Source organism: Sinohyriopsis cumingii, chromosome 1, assembly GCF_028554795.1.
Source record: "Sinohyriopsis cumingii isolate HCF-2022 chromosome 1, ASM2855479v2, whole genome shotgun sequence".
In the NCBI taxonomy this organism is placed as follows: Eukaryota; Metazoa; Mollusca; class Bivalvia; order Unionida; family Unionidae; genus Sinohyriopsis; species Sinohyriopsis cumingii.
The window spans coordinates 163,922,282-163,944,185 of NC_142961.1; the positions used below are offsets into that span (position 1 = coordinate 163,922,282).

Genomic DNA, 21,904 nt, shown 5'->3' on the forward strand with positions numbered 1-21,904 from the left:
ACCCTAAGTGTAAGCCATCCACAATATCAATAGGCTTCTCCCTTACCCTAAGTGTAAGCCATCTGCAATATCAATAGGCTTCTCCCTTACCCTAAGTGTAAGCCATCCACAATATCAATAGGCTTCTCCCTTACCCTAAGTGAAAGCCATCCACAATATCAATAGGCTTCTCCCTTACCCTAAGTGTAAGCCATCCGCAATATCAATAGGCTTCTCCCTTACCCTAAGTGTAAGCCATCCGCAATATCAATAGGCTTCTCCCTTACCCTAAGAGTAAGCCATCCACAAAGTTTAGTAAAAAGAAAGATGGCATAAAATTGAAATTAATTCAGGGAAATGAAAATGTAAGCAGATAGAAAGATAAACGGTCAGTCAGACAGACAGAGAGACATAATATAAGGTCTGTCTGTTTGTGCCCATGTATAAACTGCTCTATTCTTGTTACACCTCCCCTGGTCACATGCACACTGTAAACCTTGTTAAGGTCATCAACAAGGCAGATGAGACCAAATGATTGTCTGCTTCAAAAACATGTCTACATACATATTCTACTGTGGAGAAAGACAACACTGTAATTAATTTAAATTTGTTTATTTACAGCAAATGTATACAGACTTGATTAAGCAAGCATATGAACAAGTAGAAAATATATTGTGCATAGTTAGGTCTTAATGCATAAAATTATATGGATATAAAAAATATGCCAAATCCCGACTTAACGAGTAACTCCAAATCTTAAAATAATTAGAAATGCTTCCAATCCCAACATAATCACAAATAACACTGATTTAATGGAATTGAAAATAATCAAACTGATTAATGTACATAAGGAACTGACTAAAGATGATTAGAATATTCCATAAATCATTGTAATGATCAAAAGTTAATAAGAGGCCAAAGTGTCAGTGGACATCTGCTGGGGAGGGACAGTTGTATATCACTTTGATTTTGGTTCCACTCCCCCAGAAAATGTTATATGGATGCCTATGAAAGCTGGCTTACAACTGTTTACTGATAAGCCCGTGCTTATTTTCAAACTCTGTTAACAATGATAATGCAGTTGAAATTTTTAAAAAATCTTACATCAGTTGTTTTTTTCAGTGATGATACTCACAACTGCAGTGGATTAAAATTATTTTGTAAACTTTTGAAACGTTTTGGCACAAAGTTCCTCACTATCAAGCAAGTTTATCCAGCAGGTTTGATGAATTTATTTAATGGTAGCTATGATGGCAGATTTGCATCATTTGTACAAAAACTTAAAACACCTATTTATCATGATGCTTTCTGTAAAACTGTATTTGAATATGGTCAAGAAGTTGATACTAACATGTCATACTTTTCTCTTTTTAATACTGACAAACATGGCACATGCAAACGTAAATCGACACTTTTGTACAGCCCTGATGCCAGAATGCTGTTGTCAAATAAGGACCAAATTAGACAGGTGATTGTTAAGAATAAGTCATCCAAGGTTTTGTTATCATCAAAACTAGTCATCATCACTGATGGCAGATTGTCATAAATCTGTACAAAGTCATAAATCTGTATACAAACTCATATCTGTACAAAGTCATAAATCTGTATACAGTCATAAATCTGTATACAAAGTGATAATTCTATACAAAGTCATAAATCTGTATACAAAGTCATAAATCTGAATACAGTCATAAATCTGTATACAAAGTCATAAATCTGTATACAAAATCATAAATCTGTACAGAGTCATAAATCTGTATACAAAGTCATAAATCTGTATACAAAGTCATATCTGTACAGTCATAAATCTGTATAAAGTCGTAAATCTGTATACAAAGTCATATATCTGTACAAAGTCATAAATATGTATAGTCATAAATATGTACAAAGTCATAAATCTGTATACAAAATCATACCTCTGTACAAAGTCATAAATCTGTACAAAGTTAACTGGACTAGTTGCAGGATACTGTTAAATTAAACTGACACAAAAACCAGCTTAGAAGAATTTTTTAAATGTATAAAATATTTAAGGTCAGATGGCTGAGAAAAGAAGACTGATGCAGGCAATACAATAATCTCACTTGGCCTCACAGTTATGAGCTATAAAAAAAATTGTTCATAAAGTTAACACAAGGAACAATGATTTACGTTACTATAACTCCTTTAAAACAAAATAACTGATGACACACGCAAAGTTGACTTGTGCATTGAACTGAAAGTATATAACATTTATTCAAAGCAATTCAAGAAGAGGCCTAGGTGGACCTGAGGTTGCTCACCTGGCTGATATTTGCCAAACATCCAAATGCAAGAGTAGATGGCCAGGAAATCTGGGTCAGTAGGATGATTTTTGAAGAAATTTCTTCTTGATCACAAATGGGCATGGAAGCATAACACTAATATTCACATCTTCTAAAAGAAGTATATTTATTTTCTTCCATTTTGATTTTCAAATTACAACATTATTTTGTTTAAATCCATAAAATTTTTTTACTCTGATAGCAAGAGTCAAATCCTCTGGATGTTGTCAACAGTTGATGTAGGAAATACTGAAAACAATGATATATTCTGCATGATAATTTGGTCATTTTATCTGTGGCAAATACAGTGAATTTGCTGGGCAAAAAGATACCCACTACACAAGTTTTTTAACAGTGATGAATTATGCAAACTCTTGCACCCTCCCATTTAGAATATATACCTTCATCAAATAACAGAAGAAATTCACAGATGAAAGTGTTTAATGACATCTGACTGATTCCAAAATTTGTCAACACCTTAAAACAATGAAATCTGAAGACAAATGCAATTTTAAATTTTCTTCAGCTTCCAAGTGAACAAAATAATGTTATGATGACAATGTCATATGTACTTCTGTTGTACATTATAGCAAAAACAATTTGTGTTGTCCAAAATAATGTTATGATGACAATGTCATATGTACTTCTGTTGTACATTATAGCAAAAACAATTTGTGTTGTCCAAAATAATGTTATGATGACAATGTCATATGTACTTCTGTTGTACATTACAGCAAAAACAATTTGTGTTGTCCATGTTGACCAAAAATTTGACGTCTACATAATGTCACTTCACTTTCCTTGTTGTACATATGAGGACTTTTCAACATGGACCATGAAAGTGACATTTTTATATCTTTAAAGAGTCCCTGGTGGGCTTTAAAATTGGTCAAAATGACTTCTCTCTCCAGCCAGAATAGAGTTATGATGAAGAAACAGGTAGATGTGAGTACAGGGAGTTCAAAATTTATATTGTTCAAAATATTCTCTTTCAATATGTTTTACATCTTTTCATGACAGATAATTAAAATACTGTTGAAATACTATGAAAACTAAAAATATTAAAAACTTTCCTTATTTCACAGTTGTATAACATGGTTACAGGATCATCAAAAATAGTTTACAGTAAAAACACTGCTTTGATAGCAGATGTCATCTTTTATACTATTTATTGGATTGAATATTGGATACAGTGATTACACTTTATTAGTAATGGACCAGGATATATCCACTGAATCATACTTCACTTTCTTTGAGCAAAATAATTCAATTTTGTACTTGTTTTTAAATAATATTAATAATAATTAATTATTCAGCAAGGGTAGCTCAATTAGAATACAGAGGTATCTAGTCTTCCTCCAGGTCCTCCACTACTTTCTACATGCATGAATCTTACTAATAAAATGTGTAGGATAAGTAAAGCCACAACATTCAGAACAGAAGACATGATCAGATGATTCAACTTAACATTACTTTGGACATATCAATTATATTGAAACAAAAGACAGATTAGCATGCACAGTGACAAGACATTTGAACAGAAACAGGAGATTTTACAAGATATAATGACGTCGAAATGAATTAAAAATCAAGTTTCAAGTATTTCAGACAATTTTCTTTAAAACCTTCAACATATATGGCTGATCTAACTGATGTCTGCAAAGAATTCCATATCTTTGTTTCAGAATATTTAAGACTATTAAAAGTATTCAGACTTGGGTTTGGGGAATTTTATGCGGCCATGTAAGTTAAACCATAAAGCATATGGCCCATGAATTTCATCAAATAGTTCTTATATAATCGGGCATATTACAGTTTATACATTTATAGACAGGAACTGTCTTTTGAAAGTTTATCCTGTCATTTATTTGAAACAATTTCAGTTCATGGAAAAGAATCTTAAATGGCATGTCAAAAGGAGCATCCAGAATTAGACAAGCTATTCTCTTTTGTATTTTATTATTCATCATGACTGACTTTTAGGGCAGTTTCCTCATATTGTCACAAAAAAGTCAGTGAATGGCAAATGATGGCATTATAGTAAGTTATGCTAGTTTCTATGGGTAGTATTTCTTATTATTATATGCTCATTTCTTTCTCCATTAACTTTACATTGTCAGAATCATTCAGTATTTTATGATATTGCACACCTTCGTATTGCATTCACGTGCATAATGGAACTACTTTCTATTGTAAACAATCAATGGACACAGATGCCAGCACTTTTCATTTGTAAACAAATCATGTACATTTGCGTACTAGGCGCTTTACGTTTTGGTTGATTAAATTTGTTTCTGAATGAAGTAAAGCAGATGTTTCGTGGACTGCCACTTACCAGCTGCTTTGGCGTATTCCGCGTTAACTTTTTAGATACAATGTTTTGGACTTAGCCTAGCTATACAGTAGATGCCAGAAAGGGTCCATACAAATAACATACAAGTGACAAGGCATAAACTGTCTTCTTTAGCTGGTAATAAGAATGGCAAAAAAATATACTTAGTTTTACATCCTGAATTACCTCAAAATGTACTTTTATAGTTCTGCAAATCCAAATTACATAAGCCACGTCATAGGTTCTCAATCTTGAGTACACATTTCAAAATTGTACTGTTATTTCGAATATAAGTACAATTCCATCCTCCTTACTGCACTCAGAATGAAATAAGCATTAAATACCATAGCGTCTTTTTGATAATTGCAAATTAAAGACTTCATATTTTTTTTCACATTATGATTTCAAACATTCAATGACAGAAACAGAAACACATTTGCAGATGTCAACATGCTTCTCCCTCGCTTCTTCAATCCGATGTATTTCATGTGGAATTGTCACATATAAATCCAGTCCATAATCATGAAATTTCATAGAATAAAAAAAAATAACAAAATCTATTCATTCCAGATCAAATTGAAAAGTTGTTGCAATGCACATTCATTCACAATATGACTCCAAATTTAAATTTAAACTGGACACACCATTTTCTTTCGAAAGTTATGTCGAGCGTGTGACTAAGTTCAAATTTTTCTGGGCATAGTTATGTGCGCAGTAATAATGTTGTTGTTGTGTAATAATGAATCTGTGCTTGTGTATTTAGTTTGGAATACAGCATACATTCAGTTACTTTGTTTCTTGTAGTGTATTTTGTTAATATAATTAAGCATTAGGTACAATAAGAAAATGAGCATATAATAAAAAGGTTACTGCATTTGTATGGGCAAATATGAACTCGTTTTGTCGGATGGATATATTCCCAAGGTCATGCAGTATTTACATCTGAAAAACTCGTTCATATTTTCCCATACAAATGCAGTAACCTATAAATATTAAAGTTGTTTTACTTGATAGAGATCTACAGACACAGTCAACATATTCATCCTACTTTAAATCAGTTTCAGCTTTCACTCTTAAATGTTTTATTCCTAAACATTTTCAGTGAGTTTATTGTCAGATTTAGCAGTTCTTAAGAAGTGGAATTAAAGATTATGTCTGACTTTTCTGTGGAAATACTGTAGATATCAGTGCAATTTCTGGCAATCTGATTAGCACCAAAATGTACAACAAGGCATGATGCCTCTTTTCCTAACTTTCCCAATTTCAACTTTTAAGTAAAAACTGACACAAAGTTGAACACTTTACTTTGATTATTAATGCACTGTATGGAAAAACAATAGGGTTGGGGGAATGTGTGAAATCATGGCAAAGTGAAATAACTTTGCTTTTTTGGGCATGTTTTAGGTGAAGGATGGTTTCAAGATCTAAGGGCAACTATTTTGCCTGAAATGACCCCTAGTGTGGACTTTGCCTTTATCACATAATGTAAAAATACAAGTAACATTTTGATTCCCATGCCACAATAGTGTTGCCTTTGATCAGATAATGTACAAACAGCAATCTGACTGGCATATCTAAAGTTCACACCAAACTTGACAAAATTATATACACAGCAAAAAAACCCACACAAAAACGAGAACACCCCCCTCAAAAAAACCATACCAGTGTCACTGTCAAATTTAGTTAACAATAGAAGAGCTAAAACACATCATGACTAAATGCTCCAAGATTAACTATAGTTTTAGTTCTATGTGATAGACCTTGATGACTAATATCCATGACCTTGCCAAATAGTATCCAAGACCTTGATGACTAATATCCATGACCTTGATGACTAGTATCCAAGAAAAAGATAACTAATGTCCATGATCTTGATGACTAGTACCCAAGACCTTGATGACTAATATCCATGACCTTGATGGCTAGTATCCAAGACCTTGATGACAAGTATTCAAGGATTTGATTACTTCTATCCAACACCCTGATGAAAAAATTATGACCTTGATGACCAGTATCCAAGACCTTGATGATTAATATTCAGTACCTTGACGACAAGTACTTAAGACCTTGATGACTAATATCCAAGACCTTGATGACTAAATTTATTGACCTTGATGATTAATATCCAAGAGCTTGATGACTGATATCAAAGAACTTGATGACTAATATACAAGATCTTGATGACTGATATCAAAGACCTTGATGACTAGTATCCAAGACCTTGATGACTAATATTCAGCACCTTGATGACAAGTATTTAAGACCTTGATGACTAATATCACAGACCTTGATGACTAAAATTTATGACCTTGATGACTAATATCCAAGAACTTGTTGACTGATATCAAAGACCTTGAAGAGCTAAAACACATCACGACTAAATGCTCCAAGATTAACTATAGTTTTAGTTCTATGTGATAGACCTTGATGACTAATATCCATGACCTTGATGATCAATATCTTGTCATTTAATGACCACACCATATCCTTTTGATATGTACCCCAAACTTAGACTTAGGAATTGGAGAGTCTAAATAACCTAAAATTTAATTTAAACTGAAATGGAGATGAAAGATTTCACTACATAAAAAGCTGGGGAAAGAAATCAGAAAACTGGCTTATTAAACAGAGTTAATTCCAAAATTTGAATGATATCATAGAAAACCGGCTCATTAAACAGTGTTCATTCAAGCATTCAACAAAGTGGTCAAAAGAGCTCACCATTACAGATCACTGCCATCTCATGCATTGTCTGTGTGGGCTCAAGTCTCTGGCTCAGCCAATGTGGGTATGTGAGAAAGCTTGCATGTAGCATCCCATGGGTCAGTTGTTCTTCCCATGGGTTTTTGGGTTCTTCCTCCACCAGTTACACTGGCCACCATGTATAGCCTATTATGTGCTGAAAAATGGTGCTAAAACCCATAACAACAATAAGTACAATAAAACAGCTAACAAATGTTACATACAACAGAAAACTCTAAATAGGAAAGCCTTTTCCAAATCTTACCATATTCAAATATTTGTCATAATTACACTATGCAAATAAAGACAATTTTTTAATATCTAGATGAAACATTTCCTTCAAGTCAAACTGCTTGAAAATGAACTAAAACATACATGCATTTGAACTGTATGGCATCTGGAAATGTTATGGAAATATGACATACAGTAATTATAAATCGTCTGCTCAGCAATCCAGAAATTTTCGAAACAACTATTTAATCTGAATCTGTCAAGCTGACTGTCTTGTTGTCCGATCAAAACTTTGTGGAACAGATATTCCTTCACTATTATTTGTAATGGGAACAGATTTCCTTCACTAAGTTTTGTAATGGGAACAGATTTTCTCCACTATTATTTGTAATGAGAACAGATTTCCTTCACTAAGTTTTGTAATGGAAACTGATTTCCTCCACTACGTTTTGTAATGGGAACAGATTTCCTCCACTATGTTTTGTAATGGGAACAGATTTCCTCCACTATGTTTTGTAATGGGAACAGATTTCCTCCACTATTATTTGTAATGGGAACAGATTTCCTCCACTATGTTTTGTAATGGGAACAGATTTCCTCCACTATGTTTTGTAATGGGAACAGATTTCCTCCACTATTATTTGTAATGAGAACAGATTTCCTCCACTAAGTTTTGTAATGGGAACAGATTTCCTCCACTATGTTTTGTAACTGGAACAGATTTCCTCCACTATTATTTGTAATGGGAACAGATTTCCTCCACTTTGTTTTGTATTGGGAACAGATTTCCTCCACTATTATTTGTAATGGGAACAGATTTCCTCCACTATTGTTTGTAACAGATTTCATCCTGTATATTTTATAATGGGAACTGATTTTTTCCACCATATTCTGTAATGGGGACAGATTTCCTCCACTACAACTGCTCTGGTGGCTTAAGTGGTTAGAGCATCTGATTTGGATGTGGGAGGTTGAGGGTTTAGGATGGGGTTGGATAAACAAAATCTATGAAGCCATTCCAAAACAACTTGGATTACCTATTCATTTTCTGGAAATAGATTGATCCACACAGCATGAAAATGAAGAAGCCTGGCATCAACCAACAAGCTGTCTGCAGGCATTAAGGATGGCAAGTCAATGCAAGGTGCTTGGAGGTTTGGGGAAGGGGAAACCTTCATTGAAGGGCCTGCTGCCACCTTAAGTTGAAAGAGGTCACAATAGATGTTTTTGTGCAGTGTTGAGCCTTTATCTTTTTGCTGACAATAACTTCTTCATGGTGGTTGAGATTTACTCTGAAAGCTGGTGAAGGCAGCACTGTAAGTTGGAGAGGCAGTTCTTGTCATGATTGCTTCCACACCTCCATTATAATGCCAAACAGCAATGGTATGCCAAATAGTGCAAACCAGAGAGCCAAGGAATGATGCTATTTGATCATGGATGACAGCTAATCCAGATCTGTTGAAGCCATTAGTGCATTGGCTGTCATGTGGTGTACAGCCCTGTTAAAACCTTGGTAATCCTCATCATTGACTCCCATTCATGGTCCCTGATTTCTCAGTCAGTCAAAAAATTGCTCGAGATGCCATGTCTGGCATAGACAAAGTAGTGACCATGTTTCATACTAACTTAGAGGTTGCATGTAAGCCATTCTTATAAAACAGTGGGTTAGTCAAACTAACTGCCTGAATGTTTTATCCCTGAATGGTATCTCAGTTATCAGTATTGGAGAGTATGAAAGATACCAGCATAACAAAGCTGGAAGCTGGCTTGCCCAAAAAAAAAGCCTTGGACTTGTTATAATACTGTGTCATGTCAGGCTGTCAAATATTTCCTTGACCTTCGGAGAGTCAGGCAGTAGACGGAAAGAAGGCTGATTGTTGTCATCTTCCATGTCAACTACAACCCATACCATGCTGGTCTGGTTTGCAACTGGTGGGGGCAGAAGGGTTACCTTATCTGAACTTGAAAACAAGAGGTCACTCTGGAGAGTGGAAGGAACTGCCATCAGTATTTACCAACTCAAACTGTATTAATGTGTTGCATTAGTGGAGCACATGGTACAAGCTAGGCATGTCTCATGTATGTCCTCTGTGGCTTTAAATCTCTTGCATTTAATGCATTTCGCTGCCATTATCAATGACTTTCTGAAAAAGCTGAATGACTAAATATCTTCAGAAAATAAGCAGTGTCCATATATGCAAATAATCAATACTAGCTGCTTAGATAAGCAAGAAAATACAATCTGCACACAAACAACGGACAACAGCAGCATAAAGTAAGAAAAAAGTCTATAAATATGTAAAGTTCACATAATTGTCAACTAGTTTTAACTAATAATAACTGCAAAATGTAGTAAATATGCTTAAACACAATATTATACAAACTTTATCAATGGATGATTGAAAATCTTCATATTTCTTTGATAGGCACAGGATACATTGTTAATCTTATCAAGCAAAAGCCAAACAAAACTAAATGAACAACTGAAGTCATCTAGTGGTAATCAGGGGAGGCAATGGGTAAGAGTTTGTTCCCTTTGTTTACACGTTCCATGTTATGATGAAATTTGTTGTCTTTTTAGCAATCGCTGGATTTGAGAGGTAACTGAGCTTCTATCCTAACAATAATGTAATTCGGTATTGTTATTAAAGAACAATAATGTAATTTGGTATTGTATTCAAAGAACAATAATGTGATTCGGTATTGTAGTCAAAGAACAATAATGTAATTCGGTATTGTATTCAAAGAACAATAATGTAATTCGGTATTGTAATCAAAGAACAATAATGTAATTTGGTATTGTAATCAAAGAACAATAATGTAATTTGGTATTGTAATCAAAGAACAATAATGTAATTTGGTATTGTAACCAAAGAACAATAATGTAATTTGGTATTGTAATCAAAGAACAATAATGTAATTTGGTATTGTAATCAAAGAACAATAATGTAAAAAATTGGTTTCACTTCCTATAAAGGGAATGTGGCTGTGTCCCAAATGTATTAATGCAAATTAATCAATATTTCTGGATTTCATGGATATGAATTTTAAATGACAGTGGAAGAACAGAAACCCCGATATATCAAGTAATGATGAAAATGCCACTTTCTGCTTAATGAGGAATATACAAAAATATATGGTATTTCTTAATTTGATTTATTTTAACTGAAATTACTGGCCATTTATGAGTATCAGTCAATTTACATGGTAGCAGGAAGAAATTTCTTATGCAGGAAAAGGGGCACTATCAGCAATAGAAAGTTGCATCTTTTTAGAACATAGAGGCACGTCTTTTTAAGGAAATCACGTTTATTCAGAACACAGGACACTTTTTTTTAAAAAAAGAAAGTCATATTTTTCAGAACACAGGACACTTTTATTTAAGGAAGTCTCATTATTCAGAACACAGAGGCACTTTTTGAAAGAAGTAACATTTTTTGGAATATGGTGGTAAATTTTTGCGATAAAGGAACTCGATACAGCTGATAAGATGTAGAATTTCATTATTTGAAGAAAAAAAAGCGCATTCATATTTATCTTGTATTAATTATTCGGAAACAAAAATGAAATAAATAGAAAATGGAAATTTGAACCAGGCGTTGTAGAGATGAGTGAGTCAGAGGAAAGGTTCTCGTTGGGCTTAGGAGAGGAGTGGACACTTAGGTCAGATGGGGTGGGCACTGAGGTTAGATGGAGTGGACACTGAGGTCAGATGGGGTGAGCACTCATCTATTTCTGTCTAACTGAACCACTGACTCAAACTCTACATCTAGCTTCATGCTTGGATTTCTCAAGTTTAATTGCAAACATAACTGTCTCGCTGTACAAGTATGTTCTATACTATTAATTGCATACTTGTTCCAAATTTAACTGCATAATTGTGTCCTATGCCATTGACTGCACTCATAATTATTTCAAATTTAGTAGGTTCTATGCTATCATAATAAGTCTTCTGGTGGAAACCCCATGGTGATATGACAGTACATTCTGGATGAGAATTTGACAAGATTTTCCAAGACGGCCACTGCGGTGATCATATTTGATTAGTCCAATAAATCAAACCCTGAAATCTGTGTTAATACTGATGAACAATACATGGCTATGATGTCACCTGTTCATTAAAATGTGCAATTTTTCTGCATGCAAATCTTTCTGGAACAAACCTGTGTACACTTTAGACACATACTGGTCATTGGTAACAGGACAGATGGTTGTGCTATTCCACTTGGATTTACAAGTCACCAAACATAGGATCTGCTCCAGAAATATAATGTACATGCAAACAAAAGAGCCCTTTATCCGACGATAGCTCCAAAGCTACGAGAAATACTGATAAGTGTATAAAATGTACATCAATGTGTGCAGCCAAAACTGGATGCAGATAATTGCAGCTTTTAACGACTAGGTGATATCAGCCCCTAACCCAAAAAGCTATATCATCATCGGTGAGGGACTGATTTATCGGCCTAATATTTGATGTCTGAGCTGCACCATTTTTACTAACAACCCTGGAATAGATGTGTGTGTCAAGTTTCATGGTAATCCTCCAAGTACTTTAGGAGTAGCAGTAACAAACTTTAGCTAATGGATGGATGACAGATAACAGGCAAAAGATCATATACCATAACTTGTGCTTATGGATGGATGACAGATGTCAGATGATGGGAAACAGATCATACCATTAACTTGTGCTAATGGTTAGATGGATGGCAGATATCAGGCAACATATCATACAATAACTTGTGCTAATGGATGGATGGGTGACAGATGACAGGCAACTGGTCATATCATAACTTGTTCTCATATATGGATGGATGACAGACAACAGGTCAAACCATAACTTGTGCTAATGGATGGATGGATGACAGACAACAGGTCAAACCATAACTTGTGCTAATGGATGGATGGATGACAGGAAACAGGTCATACCATAACTTGTGCTATTGGATGGATGGATGACAGATGAAAGACAACAGATCATACCATAACTTGTGCTCATAGATGGATGAATGACAGATGACAGTTCATGGGCAAATTTGTCATACCATAACTTGTGCTAATGGATGGCTAGCTGACAGACAACAGGTCACATCATAACTTGTGCTAATAGATGGATGGATGACAGATGAGAGGCAATAGGTCATACCATAACTTGTGCAAATGGATGGCTAGCTGACAGACAACAGGTCATACAATAACTTGTGCTAATGGATGGATGGATGACAGATGCCAGGCAACAGGTCATACCGTAAGTTATTTTTGTCTTTGATCAGTAGAGCTAAAAGTTATATAATATAAAAAATAAAATTTGATGTAATAGTTAATAGTTATTTACAAAATGGAAAAGAATGAAAAGGAATTCTATTCTTTCTGAGGGTCACTTAAAAGCAAGAACAGAATGTTATCAAAGAGAAATACTGAGTATCCTAACTTATCATGCGAATCCTTTCAAAATGACCGTATCGGTCAAAAAGATTTTCCATGAATGATAAGAACATTTTAATTTTTAACTTCTGAGTGTTAAACTTGTCTCTGTTATTCTTGTGAGATGTAATTTTAAAATCAGCCATTGTGGCAGCCATACTAGAATTAAGAATGGCACCATTTTCACATAGGCCAAACTACACACCATTGAAAGACTTTTGGATAAAGACCCAATTCCAATATGACCATCCATTCAGAAGAATTACCGGCAAGGTAGGTTCACTATGGTCATATTGGAAGTCAGATTGGCATCCTTTTTGTCCAGGACCAACTAGATATCATAATATGTCTTCTCATGAAAACCATTTCAATAGGACTTTAGGAAACGTTGCAGTGACAATATTATAAAGTGGCTGCCATGGTGACAATACTTGATGTCAGACTGGCACCATCTTAAAAGGTTTTCTGTTGAAAATCCAATGTTCATATGCCTTTCAATCTAGAACAAGTAGCGATACATTTTTAAGATGGCTGATGCGGTGACAAAATTGAATATCAGATATTGGCACAATATAACATGCTGTTTCTACTCCAAACAAAGAATTGATCAACAACAAAGACTCTGCACATGACAGCTGTTTTGATTGGTTGCTGAGTGATTTATAAACTTATCCATATTAATGCACACTACTTTTACCATGAGAATGGTAACAAGTGGGTCGTCTATGGTTGTGAATGAACAACACTTAAGCAACCACATAAGCAATAATTTATACACAACAAAAATCAGATCCAGTATATTATTTATTTGTAAACATGTATGTTTTGCCAAGGGGGACTGTCTGCTACTACTGATGAATTCAGTTCGTTCTGTCAATGATTAGTGGCAACTGAATGGGCACAACAGGGTTGTACAAACGTCATAACTGGACTGTGTAACTCCCTGACAGAATGTTATGGATAACCCCATAGCATAATTTCTTCAGTGAAAACTGAAGGTGCCCAGAGAAGATTGATAGGTCAACAGAATAGGATTTCAAGATGTCCACTACAGTGGTCATACTGTATGTGTGATTGGCATACTTTTCATCCAGGACAAACTCAACACCATAAAAAGTCTAGCGAAAACCACATGTTGATAAGACTTTCTAGTTAGGAGGATTAGTGACAAGAGGGTTTTCAAAAATGGCAATATGGAATGTCTAGACAGTACCATTTTCATTTAGGACCAACTAGAAATAAGAAGTCTTCAGGGTGAAAACAGTTTTTACATGGACAATTAAATTAAAGGCTGAGTTCCATTCTTACGAGTTTATGATAATATATTTTACCTGAATTTCTCTTTAGTTTGTATTTTATCAGAAATACAAAATCAAATGGTATGGAATTTATTTCAGTTTTGAACACTCCAAAAGCAATGCATTGTCATTTGGGGCTTTGACCGAAACCCAATGATATGAATGAACGGCCGCTTTCTCCTAATTTAATTCCATTGTTCAAGGTAGCTATTAAGCTTGTTTACATGTGTTACATTATAGGTACATAGGTCTCTTGAGAAAATAAGAAAGAAAACGACACATTCTCACAAAGTACAGTAATGAACAATATCCATTAATGAATATATGGTTTCTTAAAAGACAAAATAGAAGAATAAATGAAAATGCATTGGTATGTTTATAAAGGAATGATCAAACGTATGAGGTGGAATGTTTAACTTTATATGATGAAAGCTACAAGTACAGTAATATCTATAAAGATACAAGTACAGTAATATCTATAAAGCTACATTACAGTAATATACATAAAGCAAATGCCAATATAGACTGAACAAAAAGGCACTTTCATATTCAACAAAAAGGCACTTACATATTCAACAAAAAGGCACTTATAGATTCAACAAAAAGGCATTTATGGAATCAACAAAAAGGCATTTATGGATTCAATAAAAAGGCATTTATGGATTCAATAAAAAGGCATTTATGGATTTGAAAGCACCAAATTTAATCTTAGAGTGACTGTGCTTAATAATTATTGATAAGTTCAGGTAGGAGCGAAACATAATATTTAACTAAATCTGTCATTATCATTTGACAACTTTAGGTAGGAGTGAAAAAATAAAAACAATATATAATTAGATATTTCATTATTGTTGACAAGTTCTGGTATGATTGAAAAACAATATATAACTAGATCTGTCATCACTGTTGACAAGTTTAGGTAGGAGTGAAAAAACAAGGAATAACTAAATCTCTCATTATTGTTAACAAATTTAGCTATGATTGAAAACAACATATAACTAATTCTTCCAATGGATATTATGTACTCCACATTGACCAGTTCTTGGCATTTATTTTTCTCACCACATACAGTACTCCCTGATTATAATGCTCTCATGGGAACCATTGAATATAATGCATTGCAGTGAAACTGCCTTATAATGAAGTACATTATACAGTACTCCCTGATTATAATGCTGTCCATGAGAACCACTGAGCATACCACCTTGTAGTGAGGTCACCTTATAATGAAGTCCATAAAACATCAGTTTTACTAACACTCCCTCACAATAAAGCCCTTCAGCATAACACAGTTCCCATTATAAGGTAAGTATAGTCATGGATTTGATTTCATTGAGTGGTAGTAGAATTATACTATCATGTGCTTCAGTATAAGGCATTCTCACATTAAAGCTGTGTGCTCAGCAATTTCCATGGATAGCATTATAATAAGGGAGTAATGTATCATGTACTTCATTAAAAGGTATTCTCATTATAAGGCAATATTTTCTATAACTCTCATGGACAGCAATTTAATGAGTGGTGTAAGTGCTTAAACATAACATTTGTGGAACTGATGTCCACCCCCACCCCCACACACTTTCATTAGAAGCAGATGAAGGTAGTTTTGTAGAGGAAAGTAAATGACAAATATGATAACATAGTAAATGAGTTGAGGTACACATACAAAGAAAAACACATGATGATCAAGAACAATGGCAAACCAGGTGAGGTACAGTTACTTCGAGTACAATAATATGCAGCCATAACTCCACTAACGTCTCATCAATATCAGGCTACATAGCAAAAATAATTATGCTATGGTGCTACACCTATTTACAGTTAAAATATAAAGTATGTTAAACTGGGATGGGGGGGGGGGCTGCCTAAAAAATGTACTTTTCAGCAAGAAATGAAAGCAAATATGTAACCAAGGCAAACCAAACCACTTGTATTAAACACCTATAGTCCCTGTATCTGCCAATGGTATATCTACATGGTAAGATTTAAAGGTGTATGTGTGTGGGTGTGTGTGTTTGTGTGTGTATTTCATCCAGTCAATAACGCAGAATTAATGCCTGCCCAACAATATAGGGCTATAATTTGCTTTGTCTGCACAATGAATGATAAGTTGTTCTATGGAATTCTGCTATCTCAATTTTCTTGCATTTGAACTATAGGTGTCTAATAGCAGCTTCCAGCCTACAAAACCTTGAATCTAACAAACACCTGATCTACTGAATAAAAATCTGACATCCATAGTTTCATCATTGTCTGAAAAAGAGTACAATAATAAGTGGTAAGTGCATATCTAATCAAAAATAAAATTACCTAATTTTTATTTTTGTACACAGGTGAAACAGAAATGTAAACCAGCATGACTTTAAAAAATAAAAATAATATTGGAAACAGGAGGTGAAAGTTACCTTTCACAAAAGCAAACTTAACAATACAAAATAATGTCATATATTGTAGCTAAAAGTGGAATGTAGATAAAAAGGGCTCTTAATGTATTGCAATACAAAAATGGTTGATAAATGAGTTACAGCCATATTTCTCTACCAATGCTTGTACCATGATGTAGATGCATTGTTAAAGTACAAGTATGTTTGAATGCTATTCAAAATTTCAAACCCAATAATTGATTGGACAATTTTAGGCTCCAAGTACTGAGCAGCCAACTCTGACCAGGCAAGAAAGTTTCCAATTCACCACAAATGTCAAAAGCACATGGTACTGCACACACAATACATGGCACTGTGCATACAAAACATGGTACTGTCAGAGTCTATGCTTACTCATACGTAGAACAGTGTAGACCCTAGTATGCTGCCACATAAAGAATTGACAGATCAGAGTCAAAGCTTACAAACAGCACAGGCCATGATTGGCTGGTGTATTATGTGCCAGCATATCTAGGAAGATCTTGGTCTATGCTTTGCAGTTCAGTGTACTTTATACAAAGATAAATACCATGTCTTAGCAAGGGATTCTTGTCCCTATTATATTATACAGTGTACTTTATACAAAGATAAATACCATGTCTTAGCAAGGGATTCTTGTCCCTATTATACAGTGTACTTTATACAAAGATAAATACCATGTCTTAGCAAGGGATTCTTATCCCTATTATACAGTGGTTCTTCACTCTAACACTATTCCGAAGTGCTGTAAAAAAATACTGCCTTGTAAATCAGGTGATCTTATACTGCCTTATAAGTCAGGTTGCCTTATATTGCCTAATAAGTCAGGGTGTTGTACAAGTCAGGTTGCTTTATAATGCCTTATAAGTAAGGCTGTTTTACAAGTTAGGTTGGGTTGTACTGTCTTGTAAGTCAGGTTACCTTATACTGTCTTTGAAGTCAGATGGCCTTATAAGTCAGGTTGTTTTACAAGTCAGGTTGCCTCATACTACCTAATCAGTCAGGTTGCTTTATATTGCCTTATAAGTTGTTTTATCTGAAGAAGGTTCAATATCAAAACTATATTTATCTAAAAGATAAAATCCATGACCTATCTACATTCAGGGGTTGAAATACCTCTAAAAATCCACCTGTCCAATAAGGCAAGTACAAATATTTTTCACTAGCCCCAAATAAACTCTTTCTCAACCATCATCTATTATTGAAATATAAAGGCTGCTAATATTAATAACTTAAATTCAACTCTGTGAAAGGTTGAACTTATTCTGTTACCCTTCTAAAATAAGTTGGAATTACAAACTGAGATCAGTCAGTTCTCCCTTGAGAAAGCACGTATTACAACTGAGTGAGATGTAAGTGATTGATCAAAACAAATGGAAATCATGCTTTAAGTTGATAATATGGGATTTCAATGAACCAAGATAGAAATATTCTATGCAGCACAGCCTTTCATTAATCATTTTCCCCTGGAGATTATATTCAGTTTCACCACAAAACAGGGTAGAAAACATATTTATTGGTTACTTCTGATTGTATCCACAAACACATCTGCTTTAGAGAGATTTTCATTTTGCCAGATGAATCAATGAATAAAAGATGCATCTGCTTGGGAATTTTGCTTAATCATGAGCAGATGGGGAAAAATTGGGCATTTCTTATATATGAACCCATGACTTTTATGTTCTGGCTTCATCTTACTCCCAGCCAATGTGGGTATGTGAGAAAGCTTGCCAGTAGCTTCTCGTGGGTCGGTGGTTCTTTCCGGGGTTTCCCCGGGTTCTTCCTCCACCATTAATACTGGCCGCCATGTATAGCCTATCGTGTGCTGAAAAATGGCGTTAAACCCAACAGCAACAACAACAACATCATCATCTTACTCCAAATCTCAGACTTTACCGTACATTTTATGAAGGTTCATCTGTCCACATCCAGTTCAGAATGATCAGTTAGACCTAATGACAGGAATTTTAAAATCTAATCTAAACTGAGTTCCTGAATCTGTAATGTTTGGCCTAAAGAAAAAATCTGGTCCTAAAAATTACCTTTCTTAGGCTGCATTTTTTAACAAGAGTAGAAAGTTAATCATTTTTGGTATCATCCAAAGCACCATTTTTCCTCTTTCTGTAAAACCACTAGCTTTTTAGGCATCATGAATTATGCTAATGCAATAGAGTTAAAAATGTGGGTACCGCCACATAACACAAAATGTGGCATGCAGAGATAAATAGTTATAAAAAAACAACTGGTCAGCCCTGACTCATCATTCACTTGACCAGATGAGCAACTGAAAAATTCATGGAAATTTTCACTTGCTATTCGACCAGTGAATTTTCAATCCCTATTGTCACATGAGAACTACACTATAATGAGGCACATTATAGTCAGGGGCAAATGTACCTGACACAATTCTGAAATTGTACCATAAATGTGAAATTTTTACATTTTAATATTTTGCATGTGAATATATTAGGGTTTAATGGCACTCAGAACAATTGTGATTACAAATTGCCAATTATACTGGAATTCTACCAATAACTTAAACAAAATGTAGAATTAAGGATATGATAATACCTTATTATCCTATTTTTTTCCAAATGTGAACTGTATGGAACCTGATCTGAAATCCCATAATGCACTGGCAGATCAAGGTCTATGCTGTACAGTTTGAAGCATGGAGTAAATGAGAATATATGTTAGAGGGATGATTCTTGAACCCAAACATGAAAAACAATGTCCATATTATCATAATATTGCATTGACAATATTCAATATTAATGATGTGTTCCTTAAGCTGATTATTGGATACAGATACATGTGAAAATAATATCTTAATTGGATTAATTATACAATGGAGAATAATAAACAGTGAGATGTCTGTGTCCTAGACATAACACTACACAGTGACATGTATGTTTTAAAAGACATAACACTGCATAGGGATAGGTCTGTGTCCATGGCAACATTTAGAAGTGACACAACCCTACTATAATGTGCTCTATTATAAAACAAATTCACATAGAAAACAGCTGCATCACAGCTCAATTTTTGTCTTAGATCTCCCATAGCCAATAACACTACTCAAAACATCAACCAAGCAGACACAGAGATAAAAATAATTTAGTTCAAGTTTCAGAACCCTACAGCATGCAGATAATAATTTATTTTCTTACACAGTTATGATCAAGTTTCAATGTTAACTGGTACTTTCCCACTCTCACCACCTGTTCATCTAATTTGTTTTCACCTTTGCTACACTATGGTTTTGCACATAATGTGGCTGATAGTTATGGACTGCATTATAACTGGGTCCCTTGTATGTCTATAGACTTCAACAACTGTATTATAACAATGTTCCCATTTATGTCTATGTCAAACCAGCAACTGCATTATAAAAGGGTTCTGCTGTATGTCTATGGACTCCAACAACTTTATTATAACAAGATTCCCCAGTATGTCTATGGACTCCAACAACTTTATTATAACAAGATTCTGCAGTATGTCTATGGACTCCAACAACTCTCTGATAACAAGATTACCCAGTACATCTATGGACTCCAACAACTGTATTAAAACATGATTCCTCAGTACATTTATGGACTCCAACAACTGTCTTATAACATGAGTCCCCAGTATGTCTATGGACTCCAACAACCGTATTATAACATGATCTCTATTATAAATGAGTACCCCTGTATAATGATCGCCTTCAACAACAGTATCATAAAAGGGGTTCTCCTGTATGTCTTGTCAAACCAACAACTGTATTATGATGAGGTTTCCTTGTATGTCTATGGATTCCAACACCTATAGTATAATTAGGTTCCCCTTTATGTCTATGGATCCGATAATTGCATTATAAAGGGATTCCCCTGTATGTCTATGTCAAAGACACAAACAACTCCATATATGTAAAATAATAGCATCCCCACAAGTAAGCATGCTACTCAAACAACCAATGTCTATATAAGAAATGTTGCATACATAAATAATATCCTGCTTGCATTAATCAATCAAATCAAACAGGGTTGCATTCAAATAGCATCGTGACTATCTCAGGAAATTACACAGCATCCCCATCCTGATCCCTGTTGGGGTACAAGTTCCTTCTTGAATCCTTCAGAACTTGTTGAAATGTTGTCAGCAGTATTAGGATCTGGAGTTTTTTCAATCGTGATACTGGTATTCTCCTTTTCATGCTCTTGCTTTGGTTGACTATTCCTCAATATGTTTCGACAAATGTCCAAGAATGGCTGAAAAAATTACATGGAAACAATTTAAACTGAAATCAGTCTGATACAATGTAAATCACAATAATTTTTAATAATAGGAGAATTAAATTTTGCAAAAATATCTATAAAAAAACCCACATATACAATGAACATGTGACCAATTATTTGTTATCTGCCAAAATGTCATGATGAATTAGCTATAGTTAGAAAAATAGGCGATTATATAAAAATGTACAGTAATTTGAAAAAAAATGATGATGACCAAATGGATAAGTTAATCTGATGATAATATTAGTTACACTTTCATCAGGGTGATTTGGATTGTATGACCCTCCTAAGTTTTGTATTTCCTGAGGCTGATGCCTCAGAAGTACCAATTTAAAGAGTGTGATAAATTTCCATACAATCCATCAAAAGACAGTGTATAAAAAATTATTACACCTTAGGGCTTTTGTTTCCTCCCCCAAAGTAGCAATGAACAAATTTATTATACTTACAACTCTTTTGTTCCCCCAAAATAGCACTGTAACAGTTTTATTACCCCTTAGGACTTTTTTCTCCACCAAAGTATAGTGTAATAAATTTATTGCACATACAGCTTTATTCTTCCAACAAAGTAGCAGTGTAATAAAATTTATTGCACTTAATATTAGGAGAATTAAATTTTGCAAAAATGTCCACACAAAGTAGCAATGTAACAAATTTATTGCACTTACAGCCTCTTTCCTCCACCAGAGTAGCAGTGTAATAAATTTATTACTCCTCAGAGCTTTTTTTTCTTCCTTGAAAGTAATCTGATTAAAACCAGATCTCCATTGTCCTACATGAAGATCTGATGCATCCACTTAGGGGTCATTTGCTGGTGACCTAAAACCAAAACCACTAATTTCATCAGCCAATCAGATGAAGTCTTGTATCTTTGCCTTTGGGTGACTGAGCAGTGTCTAAAGAGCATCAATGTGTG

General features: G+C 34.3%; 1 protein-coding gene across 3 annotated transcripts in view; it reads right to left on the reverse strand.

Moving 5' to 3' along the window:
- Positions 1–575: 575 nt before the first annotated feature.
- LOC149808292 (ras-related protein Rab-10-like) overlaps positions 576–21,904 on the reverse strand; it is a 94,949-nt gene continuing 73,620 nt past the window's right edge. For all 3 annotated transcript variants that reach the window (XM_089975686.1, XM_089975699.1, XM_089975692.1), the window contains exon 8: positions 576–20,961. In XM_089975686.1, the coding sequence (XP_089831812.1) occupies positions 20,764–20,961 (198 nt within the window). In that variant the 3' untranslated portion in view covers positions 576–20,763. The remainder of the gene's footprint in view (positions 20,962–21,904) is intronic.